The sequence below is a fragment of the Dromiciops gliroides genome, chromosome 5, assembly GCF_019393635.1.
Source record: "Dromiciops gliroides isolate mDroGli1 chromosome 5, mDroGli1.pri, whole genome shotgun sequence".
In the NCBI taxonomy this organism is placed as follows: Eukaryota; Metazoa; Chordata; class Mammalia; order Microbiotheria; family Microbiotheriidae; genus Dromiciops; species Dromiciops gliroides.
Genome location: NC_057865.1, coordinates 177,183,031 through 177,196,527, shown reverse-complemented (window position 1 = coordinate 177,196,527; position 13,497 = coordinate 177,183,031). Strand labels below are relative to the sequence as shown.

Below are 13,497 nucleotides of genomic sequence, written 5' to 3'. Positions count from 1 at the left end.
ATGTTCTTTGTTGTTCATGGGGTCATTAACACACTTTTGATCTCTTTCATGTGTTTCATGTGTTTGTAAGAATAACATCATTTTGAGGGAGAAAAGAGATCTAACAGTTCAAGAAGCTAATTGAAAAGCTTCTTGAGTAGAGCAATCACACAATTGAATTTCATGCAGAACTGGGGAAGTGAAGAAAGGAACCAGATAGTCTACCACCAACAAAACTGAGAGTCGGAGATTATATTAGCAAGGAAAAGAAATGATTTCTCCTCTAACTCAGAATGTATGAAACAGATCCTCTACTACAATCTTAAAAGCAGAGGTGAGCATCTGAGAATCCATTCCAATAACACAATACTCTTTGTAAGAATGGCTCACGTTTTCAAAGGATATGAATGGGCAGTTTGAGGAAGAAAAAATCAAAGCGATATACAGTCATATGAAAAAATGCTCTAAATCATTATTGATTAGAGAAATGCTCATTTAAATATCTCTAAGCTACCATCCCACACCTACTGAATTGGCTAAAATGATTGAATGGGAAAATGACAAATTTTAGAGGGGATATGGACAAACTGGGACACTAATATACTATTGGTGGAACTTTGAACTGATCCAACCATTTTGGAGAGCAATTTGGAATTATGCCCAGAGAGTTGTAAAATTGTGTATACCCTTTGACCCAGCAATAATCACTATTAGTTCTGTATCCCAATGTTATCAGGGGAAAGGGAAAAGAACCAATATGTTCTAAAATATTTATAGCATCTCTCTTTGTGGTGGCAAAGAACTAGAAAGTGAGGAGATGGCAATCAATTGGGGAATGGCTAAATAAGTTATGAAATATGATTGTGATAGAATACTACTGTGCTGTAAAAAATGACAAGCAGGTTGGTTTTAGAAAGACATGGAAAGACTTGCTTTACATAATGCAGAGTGAAATGAAGAGAACCAAGAAAACTCTAAAAATACTAACAGCAATATTGTTCAAAGAGTAGCTGTGAATGACTAAGCTATTCAAATCAAGTACAAAGGACTCAGGAAGAAAAATGCTATTCACCTCCTAAGAAAGAATTGATACATGGAAGTATGTATTGTGTGGTTCCACATGTATGTCTATTTCAAATGTTGGCCTTTTTTAACATGGGGTTGGAAGGGAGGGAAGGAGATAATTCAGAACTCAAAATGTAACAAAAAATAAACAAATAAAATTTTAAATTTTAAAAATGGCTCACATTTGTATTCTTTCTGCTTTCCCAAAAGCTTTAATCACCACCATTCAGTGAGACAGGCAATACAAGTTTTGCACTTCAGTAGTCAGAGGTTCATGGGGGGGGGGGGAAGGCTTTCCTTTTGTCAGTGACAGGGCTGATAACTGCCAGTACTTGAACCTTGGCAGGGACTTCTTGGATACCACAGGGCACTTGTTGGGCTTGGCTCCCTGAGGTTTCCCTGAGGCCATAGACACCCAGATTAGTAATCTATCTGATTCAGTAACTCATATAGCATAAAACTTCAATAGTTCAAGGCTATGTGGCTTAGGTGTGGGTGCTTCCTCCCCTAATGTGGAGCACATTTCCAAGCAGTCCATGCCTTCTTGACTTTTACTATGGGAATAATTCTTTACCCTGCACTACACCTGATTCTATCCTGTGAACTAAACTAAGCCGATCCTCTAACTGTATACATCCAAGCATCCCTGGGTCTGTTCTTGAAGTCTGATTGCCTTGATAACCTCAACTAGACCCTGTACTTGGAGGACTTGACTCCATGATCTCTAAATCAAAACAATGAAACATGGAAAGACTTTAGGGCTTTACTGAAGTTTCAAATACTCCCAGAGGGTAGCAACATTGTACCACTTCTTTATCAAGATTAAATTGGTCATAAGACACAATGCTTTATGAAACAAGGCCAGATATCTGTATAAGGGGGAGAGGGGTTCTATTCAAGTAGCAGGTTTTCTCCCCACTTTCTTTTTTAAATTATTTTTAAAGAAGAAAAAAAGTTATCTCTGTCCCCTACCCCTCCTTCCCTCCTCTTTAATGAAAAGAAAGAAAAGAACAAACTCTTCACAAATAAAGAAAGACATTTTTGCTAGTGGCTGTAAAGCACTTTATTTAGATTATCTTTTTAGAAAATTATTATTTAATAGAACTTTATACTGAGTACTATTAATAATATTTCTGTAAAATAAATAACCACCCAAAATTTATCTGCATGTTGTTTTGACTTTTGTTCTTGGGTTTGCTTAAAGTATAGTACACAAGTTATAAACGGCATCTAACATAGAGGAATCACCTCATAGAAAGGTACATATTGATACAACCTGTATCTTCTTTTACCTAGTTAATTTTTTCCTTTGGAAAATCTAAAAGCCTAGCTTCAACTAGAGTTTGTCCAGTTTGTGAGAATTGAAATAGCACCCCTGCTGGAGAGATACTGTAGGGAAGCTCCACCATGAGGAGAAAGCATGTGATTTAGAGACCATGTGACTTTAGCGTCCAGAAGTTACATCTATAGAACCACCTGTGGGACTTGTCAATCAGAGCTACCAACCAATTAGCTTGGAACTGTGTGTGTGGACAGCCCTGCTTCCTGTTTCACAGACGGCTTCTGGGAGAAGCTGTTGAGGGTCAGTCTCTTTTTGTCCAGTAAATGAGTGTGGCAGCAGATGGAGAACATGGGGGCGGGAGCCCTCTTAGTCATTTGGACACTGGCTGGTGGTGAGAGATTTCACGTGGGCTGCTAGGAAAGGAAATTGCTTTCTTTCTCTCTGGCTATACCGAATTAGATCTGAGCTAGGATTTATATGCTATAAGGAATCTGTTCTCAATCTCACTCTCTCTTCACTAACTTATAATATATATTTTAATAAATCTTTAAAAGCCTAAAATCTTGTTGAATTTATCAGTGATTTTAGCCAGCTTCCCCCCAAGACTGGGGGGGATTAGAACCCACAATTTAGATTTTAAACAACACAGGTGGGGGCAGCTAGGTGGCACAGTGGATAAATCACTGGCCCTGGGTTCAGGAAGACCTGGTGTTCAAATCCAGCCTCAGACACTTGACACTTACTAGCAGTGTGACCTTGGGCAAGTCATTTAGCCCTGATTGCCCCCGCAAAAATAAATAAATAAATAAATAAATAGATAAATAAATAAAAAGTAAACAACACAGGTTCCATGTGATAATGACCTAAAAGAACAATGCAGATGTAAGACAATTCAGGTTAAAATTCTCATGAATACAACTGCCATTAAAAGAAATTTAATTGGGCAGCTAGGTGGAGCAGTGGACCTGGATTCAAGTGGATTCATGAGGGCCTGAGTTCAAATCAGACCTCAGACACTTGATATTTAACTAGCTGTGTGACCCTGAATAAGTCACTTAACCCTCATTGCCCCACAAAAGGGAAGAATGAAAGAATGAATAAATGATAATTAACCCAGTCTCTTTTTTTCTTTTCATTTTTATATTCCTGATAACATACTTGAGGATGTTGTAGATTCTGCTTTTTCTTCCCCAAGATAAATGACAAGGGAGAATATTCTGGCTTTTCATACTGATCATGGAACTTTTCCAAACTTCATTGGAGTTACTTTCTAATTGCCCTGTGTTATGGTATTCCATTGTTGTTTTAACTCTCAGATAAACAGACTACCCCCAGATAAAAGTTTTATTGTACTTTCCAGACAGTCTGCTTAACTTTAAGAGAGGAATAGAATAAATATGGAAATATTTACTTTGTGTTTATCCTCAGGTTAGGAAAGAATGATAAATAGAGGAAAAAAGAAAGTTAAATTCTCCTTTAAAATTGGCATTATTAATCCAACACAATTGTGAAAGTAATGTCTGTGATGTATGCCATAGTAAAATCATTTGAAAGAGTTCGCCAAGGATTTATCTTTTCATCCTACAAAAAAGGTATCAGAGTAATCCACTAATGCTTCTTTCTATTTGGATAAAAAAGTATAAATACTAGTGAGGAATGAAGGCTCTCAAAAATGAGTCTTATAACCACCATGCAGATGTTCCTTCTATTTAATAGTGAGAAGAAACAACTGCTGAAAGACGCTGCTGATGTGGATGAAATGACATCATGGCTGCTAGATTTCCAAAATCATTCCTTGTCACAGGTAAGTAAAAGAAGAAACCAGTTCTGACTGTCTCATTCATTCTCTCACATCCAGAAATGTCCACAAGGTTCTCTATTCTTCCAGGACACCAAAAATCTGAGCCTTTTCTTAGGTCCTAGCATGATGTCACTCTATTTCCTTCCCAGATGCTCTTGGCCTGGATGTGTGATGTGCATTCATATTTACAGGACTAACTATAAAAACAGTCTGGTAAGACTAGACCCCTTCTCTTGAAAATGAGGAGCAGGAGCGATGGATACAAAAAAACCTAAAATGACTAATGAATTTCTAAATGCAACCATAGAAATCCAAAGGAATTTTACCAACTTTTGCATGCATTCGTAAGTAATTTAGGAGCACTTCTTAAAGGTACTCAAAAGTACTTGGAGTCTGCATAACTTAAACTGGCACATTTGTAAGACATTCCAGCTCCCTTTGTCCTTATGTAGAAAACAGTATATACCCCGGGTCAAGAGCTCCTCAGGTCAGTCTTAAGACCTGTCAGAACTGAAAACTCCTCAAATAATGTGTGTGTGTGTGTGTGTGTGTGTGTGTGTGTGTGTGTGTGTGTGTGTGTAGTTCTCTGAAAATGTTAAAGCACTATATGAATGTTTGGTTATCATTATTATTACTTTTTATAGGCTCTGAGGAATATCTCAGGATAAATAGGATCCCAAGCACCCATGTATAGGCTGGCTTATACTTTCAATGGATCCTTCATCTTAACATCAATAAATTACATTTAAGGCAGCTAGGACACAGTAGATAGAATGCTGAGCTTGGGGTCAGAAAGTCCTGGATTCAAATTTGTCCTCTGATGTGTCCTAGCAGTGAGACCCTGGGCAAATCATTTAACCCTTCCATGCCTCAGGCAACTCCCTAGATCCCAGGTCATAGATTTTACAACTCACAGCCAAGCATACTCCTGAAATTGCTGAACATTTTTCAAATCATCCTATAACCAGCTACATGGTTCTCTCTGTCTTCAAATTATTTTCTTTTGATTTATAAGTGCACATGTTGTATCCTCTGGTAGAATATAAGCTCCTTGGTGGAAAAGACTTTCTTTTTTGTCCTTATCTTCCCAGCATCCCAGGACAAATTCTAGTACTTTTTAGAAATCGGACCTGGGCTTTAGTTGGCATCTGGTGAGGAATTTCTGTCTACCAATGCTGTCTACCAACTACTCTGCAAATCAAAAGTCTTTGAGAATGGCCAGGAATTCAGGGAGGTTAAGAGACTTGCTGAGCATCACATAGCTTGTATGTGTCAGCAGCAGCACTTGAACCCAAGTCTCCCTGATAGAGGCCAGCCCTCTATCTAGTATGGCACGCTGCCTCTCCTGTCTGGCACACAGTAGGTAATTAATGCTTGCTGAATTGAATTCTCAGAAAAGTCTGGCTGAGCCAAAGCAGGGCTATCCTTCAGCCAGTTGGCAGTAGGTATGATTATATTCAGTGACAATGAAGACAGCATGTCAATGCAGCAGGCACCTTCCCCAGACATGACTCCTAAAATACTAGGGCCAGCTTGGAGCTTCAGCCCCAAACACCAGATGGTCTCTTCTCTCAACCCATCTAATTGCTATGGCAAAATAGAACAGACATATGGCAGCAGCTAATTCAATCTCTAATTTTAGTGATTCAAAAAAGTTCTGGTGTATATCATTTATAATTGTCCTCCCATACCAACAACTTGCATAATTTGTCACTTAAGCATCCTAGTCAATTTAAAACACTGAAAACTACAGAGAGTAGATGAGCATTCTTTCTGAAGTCAAATAAAAGTAACTAAATAATAGGGAAGGATTCTTTCATATCATGCAGTAATCTAAATGTCATCTTACCCTCCTATTTTGTAGTCCCCAGTTCCACCCTTCCAGGATCTTACGTACTTCGGATTGGCCCACAGAGATACTGGTTTAAAGCTTCCACTTGAAAAGTAAGGTCCCACAGGACTCAGAATTACAAAAAGTAGGGCTTTTGTTGGCTTCTTTACTCCAAGGGAAGGCTTTGATAGAGAAAAAAACACAAAAGTCATGGATTTAGCTGGACTTCATGTAAAAATTAAGAACCAAAATTTTCTATTATACTTTGAAAACAGGCCATCCACCAAAATTATCATAATTATTATGAAGTGTTGGATTATACACAGAATAATCAATCATATCAACAAAGAAAGATTTGACAGAAAGATTGGAAACAGAAACATGAAGGTGTTTCTGTTTGTAGGACTCTGAAGTGGGTAGTTATGAAAAGGAAATTGTCAAAAAGTCCATACAAATGCATTTTGATAACCTAGCTGTTACTTATCTGTCAAATATTGAAGGTGTGAGGTGGTAAATGTAGACAAACTTTAATTACTCAGGACTTAATATACTGTTTAATTCTACTTAGGGCTACTATAGGTTCACATTCACATCTCTAGCAGATGTGTGGGATTGTGGCAATAAATGCTCACCATACTATTATACATTTAGCACAGATTCCCAGACATCACAGAGTCAGAATGTTCCACTAGAGTTTAAGAAAAATAATCCAAAGTATCTTCAAAGGAAGGCACAGAGACAAGCAAGTGCCACATTAATCAGTATACTATCCCATATAAAAAGATATTAAGGGCCATTTCCCAGAATTACTGTGAAGCAATTGCAAAATAACACAAAACATGGAAAACTCTCCAGAATATTTTTTCTAAAAAAGTAATTAGGTGCAGACTGCTTCCTGGGGCAAGGGGGCGAGGGGGGAGTAGGCAATTAAGAGAGAAATTGTGGTTGTACACATTGTAGGGGAAGGATTTAAAGTTACCATATAAAGGTTATGTTAAAAAACAAAGAGATCCTTAGTGAAGCTCTAGACAACAGAAAAATTTGGAAAGGGGGAAAGTGCCCTAAAAAATAGAAGCTCATTAGTTGGAATTCATGAACCTGTGGACAAATATTGGGTCTGTGAACTTGGATGGATAAACAAGTATAATTTTATTTTAATCAAGCTTTGGTTTCCTTTCTCATGCTATGTATTATATTTTATACATTAAAAAAACATCATTCTGGAAAGGAGTCCATAGGCTTCACCAGATTGCCAGAGGGTCCATCACACACACACACACACACACACACACACACACAGGCGAGTGCACACGGTTGAGAACCCCCCACTGTAGAGTGGTAAAAACAAACTCTTGTTCTATTTCACCTGGATTGACTTCTAGGATCAGTCTATACCAGATCTGTGTCATGCCATAAGCAACTATAATAAAAAACAGGTAGATAAAGTAAAAAGAGATGAGACCCAACAAAGTCTACTTTGCTTCTTGTTAAAATTCTAAATGGAATTGATCACCCCCCCAAAAAAAAAACAAATTGAGGACTTTCTGTGCATTTGGGGGGGGGCAGGGTAATGAGGATTAAGTGACTTGCCCTGGGTCACACAGCTAGTAAGTGTCAAGCATCTGAGGAGATTTGAACTCAGGTCCTCCTGAATCCAGGGCCAGTGCTTTATCCACTGTGCCATCTAGCTGCCCCCCTTTCTGTGCCTTTCAATTATTCATGTTTTCCCCGTTGTCTCCATTATCATAGATAATAGAGTTGGTTGTATAAAGTTGGTTGCATGTGAATGTGTGTTTTAAATGGACCTAGACATCATCATTCTAAAGGACAAATAGTAATTTAGAACAAATAGAAAATTAGCTTCAATGTGGTCCTAACCTAATGTCATAATATAATGAAACAATCTGAAGGCATATACAAAACGAGGTGTGTCTGGCCACAGTGAAAATCAATAGCTAACTCTGAGAAGTAGTTTGTTTTTAATTTCATTCCCAATTTTAATAAAATTGCCAGTTATATCATGTGTAAGTCACCTCAATGGGCTTTCATTAAACTGTCAGTTAAACTAGAAACAAGTTATTTACTTTACTCAAAGTAGAATTTCCATGTCTAATTAAGATTTACAGAGAACTTAGAGATTCTAGGCTATGAAGAATTATAGAAAGACTTAATAATTATTTTCTAAATTCCCTGTAGATGATTTGAATCTGGGTTCAAATCCCAGCTTTATGACTTAATTTCTGTATCACCATAAACAAGTGACAAGCTCTCTGGCTGGTAGCTGGGTAACATAGTAGATAGAGCACTGGGCCTGAAGGCAGGAAGACCTGCTTTCAAATCTGGTGTCAGACATTTACTATTTGTGTTACTCTGGGCAAGTCACTCAACTGTTTTCTGCCTCAGTTTTCAAATCTGTAAAATGAGGCTCATGATAGCATTGATTTTTCAGGGTTGTTGTGAGGACAAAAGAAGATAATATTTGTGAAGTGCTGGCTATTATTGTTTTCTCTGAGCCAGATCTTTTTATATACCTGTAAAATGAGGGAATTTGAAATAGATGGTTTTTACAGACTCTTCTAGATATGAGACTTTGTAAGACTCAACTTACAAACCATGTTATGAATAATTGACTTAACTATGAATTATGTGAAAATGCTATCAAGGTTTGTAATGCAGTGTTTTGTTGATATTAGATATAAATAAATGTGGCGACTTTTCTCTATATTAATGTATATACTCTATATGCAATAAAATATCTGAAAAAAATAAATAGCAATTGCCAGCACTCAGAAACATTCCCTAAGGTAAACTTCATTCCGAGTAATTATTATAATATTTTATATTTTTATGTGCATTAAATTTTCTTGATTAGTTTGCCAGATGCTCGTATACCTTAAAGTCATGATCTAAACAAAAATGGTGTCCACTAGATGGTAGTAGGGAGAGCATGGAAAGGATTATCTGAGTCAATAAGTCTATACACAGAAAACCTAGCAAAAGCAGCAGGAGCAGCAACAACAAAAATAATAACTCATATTATATAGTACTCTAAGGTTTGCAAATGAAGCAGGTAATACAAGTGTTATTATCTTTATTTTATAGATAACAATAATAACTAGCACTCATATAGTGCTTGCTATGTACCAGGTACTGTGCTAAGTGCTTTAGAATCATGATTTCATTGGATCCTCACAATAACCCTTCAAGGTAGGTGTTAATATCTCCATTTTACAGTAGAAGAAACTGAGGCAGAGGTAAAGCAACTTGCCCAGAGTGATACAGCTAGTAAGGGGTTGAGGCTGGATTTGAAGTCATATCTTCTTAACTCAAGGCCCAATATTCTACCCACAGTGCCACCTAGCAATCTACAGAGGAGCTGAGGCTTTGAGAGGTAAAGTACTTTAGCCATAGTCATTTAACAAATATCTAAAATAGGGTTTGAACTAAGGTCTCCTGACATCAAGTCCACTAATATAAGTAATGTGTTTTTTAAATAATCCTAGTGGCAAATGTTAAATGACATTTTTTTTATAAGCAGAGCTATATACAGTCACAAATCATGTTTCACTGTTCTTCCAAGTGTTGAGTCAATAGCCTCTCAAGCTATTTAACTTTGCAGACTTGCTTATGAAAAAAATTAATTACTCTTGAGTTTTACTGAAACTGATCAAATTTCTCCTAAATTTAGAACAAGCAAGCCTTGAATTCAATGGAACAACAATAAGTAGGACCAAGGTGATGAAAGGAGTCTTTTCTTCTTCTGGTTCCCACAAACTGAAAGTATCTATTCTTTCTCTTACAGTTCTTTTCTGGTCTGTCCAACTCTTTGAATTCCATGGAGTCGGTGAGTTTCAGTTACCAAATTATCTAACATTAAACCAGTTTCAGTACATAAGATACTATAATGACATGGTCAGGGTCCCTATGAAAATGAATTAAACATAATATAATAATAAGCTAAATTGGAGGGTAAAGGATGGTAGAAAGTGGTGAGGGTTAGTGTCAGGTTGTATTTATGTCTTTTAAAACTATTTTGGCTATGCAACATTCTTTTTCCTCTATGGCTTGCCTTAAGGATCCAAATGCATAAGGAATTTTGAGAAAAATTATTTCTCCTTCCCACTTTGGGACATGTAGAGAAGTAATAGAGGTAATAAGCCTAGAAAGGTGGGCTGGCATCCGATTGTGCAGGATTTCAAATGCCCAACAAAGGAATTTATATTTTTCCACTTGAGGAAACAGGGAACTACCCAAATGCATAAGGCAAGGCTGACAGAACCAAGAGGGAAGCCACTCACATAGGCTCAAGAAAGCTGTTACACTGAACTCTTGAGGTGAGGACCCCAACTTATAGTATACTATATCTAGGCCCAGCCATACCTTGTACCCCATCTCATATAAAGAAAAAGGGGATTATTAAAAGGCTTAAGTACAAACAGTAATCACAAAAAAATTTATTAGAGAATGATAACTAAAAGCAAGATAGGGACAGCTAGTTGGCACAGTAGATAAAGCACCAGCACTGGATTCAGGAGGACCTGAGTTCAAATCCAACCTTGACACTTACTAGTTGTGTGTTCCTGAGCAAGTCACTTAACCCTCATTGCCCTGCAAAAAAAAATAAAAAATAGAAGTAAGGTAACAAAGGAGAAAAAGAATCAATGTACTGAATAAGGGTTGTGGAGGAAAACAAAGAGTACTGAAAAATCTCCTGGAGGAAACTTCAACAAATTTCTCCAGACTCCCATGAATAACCATGGGGCAGCTACAAAAAGGTCCAGAAGGGTTCAAAAGAAGAAATAAGTTTGGAGATTAGGACAGGAATCAGGGCTCTCAAAAAAGAAACCAACAAACCAAACAAGACAGAAGAGAACTTAGGACATGAAACTGAGAAAAATATCCATATCAATAGATGACATGAAAAAAGAAAACAGATTTGGAACACAAAAAATAAAAATATTAAAGAAAATAGAAAATAATAATAAGATTGGAAGACTACATGGGAACCATGAAAGCCAAGGGAATCCAGTATTAAGATATAACAAGAAGAAAAGAAAGTAGCACAGTAATTATAAGGGATGTTAATTTTCTTGCTAAAACACTGTGTTAAAACCAAAATAATGAATCTAATAGGGTTCAATGAAAAGTTTGGCAATTAGATTCTAAAAAGCAAATTCTCAAATATAAAAAGATTATATAGTTGGGTCAAGAATAAAGTTCAAATGATAAAGACTGAGGAAGGCTCTGTGTGTGTGTGTGTGTGTGTGTGTGCGCACGCACGCGCGTGTGTGCACATGCACGCGCATTGAAACTCAACAAATACTATTGTAGAAATGGCAGGACATCCAGAAGAGAGTGGCTCAGGATGGTGAAGAATCTTGGAACCATGCCACGTCACAGTTGAAGGAAGTAGGGATATTAAACCTCTTTAAATTTGTAGAGAATATGAGATAGTTGATGGGATTTCAGGTGTGAAAAGTTGTCACATGGAAAGATTACATAAACTGTCCCAAAAGTCTGAGAGCAGTTTTAAGTTATAATAAAGCATTAAAAAGCTTTGCTCAGCTTGACACTGGCTAACATATAAAAGTTTCAGAAAGGCAGATTTTGCCTTAATGGAGGACATTTTTCTTAACGAAGTTAATTAAAAGGGGAAAAGGACTAGATGTCTCATCACATACTGAATTTGCCATCATTGGAAATTATCTAGCAGAGGCTAGGTTGCAACTTGTCAGAGATTCTGTAGACAAAATTCATGATATTGGTATGTATTAAATAGTCTTCAGGGTGCCATACAACTCTAAGATTCAGTGAAAAAATCAAGTCAGATGTTTGGATGGATGGAGGAAGGAATAGTGGATACAATAATAGCCTTAGAGTAAAGAAAATCTGGTCTAATCTTACCTCACATAGTTACCAGCAAGGTGATCCTGGGCAAACTTAATATCTCTGAAACTCAATTTTCATCTATAAAATTCAAATAATAACGCCTAATGCACAGGGGCTCATCAAGTGAGATAATGAATGTAAATCTCTTGGCAAATTTTAAATTAGCATAAACATGTAAGTGCTCATTAAATGTTCATTGACTAGAATATGAATAATGATTATTCCTACATTACAATTGAAGTAGCACTGATGATTAAATAATGTATACTAGATGTGGAGATTAAATACATGGAAAAGTTTGTGACTGCCAGAAAGGAAAAAAGTCAGTTTCAAGCAGTAAAGTCGCGATTTTAGTGAAGCATTGGGATTTATGCATTTATTACACAATTCTATAGGGCTTAAAAAAAAAAATGTTTCCAAAACACTTTGCTCACAATAGCCCTGTGAATTAGAGCATGTAAATACTGTTATCACCACTTTACAGATTCAGAAAATAAAAATAAGGCGGATAAATGTCAAACATGTGCCACAATCACACATCTTTCAAGTGCTGGGATACTTAACTGAAGGAAAGGGAAGAATCCAAGAGTTGCTTCTTTAAGAGACAGATGAAAAATGATACATTTCATTGTAGTGTGTAGATTAGGAAGATGTGTAGACAGAAAATAAGTAACTTTTTTGTCACCATGGTTAAATCAAATTGGTAACAAGCTGTCCAGTCTTGTACTCCAACACTTGCAATAACAATGTGTACATTTTCCATTTTTTAAAAAGTTTTGGGGCAGCTAGGTGGCACAGTGGATAGAGCACCGGCCCTGGATGCAGGAGTACCTGAGTTCAAATCCAGCCTCAGACACTTAACACTTACTAGCTGTGTGACCCTGGGCAAGTCACTTAACCCCAATTGCCTCACTAAAAAAAAATAATAATAATAATTTAAAAAAAAAAAAGTTTTCTCCTCCCTTGCCTTCTTACTGGCATTGTTACACAATTAAATTTTCTTTAATCCTACCTGATTTATTTGACTTCTGAAAAGTCAGATAAAGATTCTGCACTAGCAGCAGGTCATTCATTTTCATTGCACCAGACAAGCTTTAATCATATTTTATTTGGCATGGAAGTCTGGGGAGAACCAGCGTGACACCAGGAAAGCTTGGGGCAAACATGTGGATCCATGATCAAAATGTGGCTTTTTCTGCCCTGCCCCCAGCTTCCCATCTTTTGTTTTCATATTGAGCAAAAATGATAAAACTATAAATGACTAAAATATGATCTCTGAGACTCGTGAACATATGAAATCAAATATCAAATTTTTAAGTGGGCCCTTCTAATTCAAATTACATTGTGAACACAAGTGCATGAAATGAATCATAATCACAGTTAATTTTCAGTGTCTCACCACTTATACCAGCATGAGAGATGAAAAGCAGATCTTCTAGCAAGCAAATGCAGGGTTGTTACATTGCGGTAGTTGGGGGGCAGGGAGGATTGGAGAGGAGGATGTGTTACTTTTACCACAAACTGTCTAAATAATGGTAGTATTTTTCTGCAAATTTATTAAATAGTTTCAACAAACTGCTCAAATTGCCCCAGTTTTAGGTCTTTAAATTGCCTAAAGTGTGGATGATGCAATAATCAGCTCTAAAACTG

The 13,497-nt window shown here is 36.8% G+C and overlaps 1 protein-coding gene across 3 annotated transcripts in view; it reads right to left on the bottom strand.

Moving 5' to 3' along the window:
• Positions 1-13,497, bottom strand: part of BCAT1 (branched chain amino acid transaminase 1) — a 90,976-nt gene that overhangs the window by 38,045 nt on the left and 39,434 nt on the right. For all 3 annotated transcript variants that reach the window (XR_006353285.1, XM_043967126.1, XM_043967127.1), the window contains exon 6: positions 5,977-6,140. Coding sequence is in view for 2 of the 3 variants with exons in the window: in XM_043967126.1 (XP_043823061.1) it covers positions 5,977-6,140 (164 nt within the window). In the remaining variant the exon portion in view is untranslated. The remainder of the gene's footprint in view (positions 1-5,976; positions 6,141-13,497) is intronic.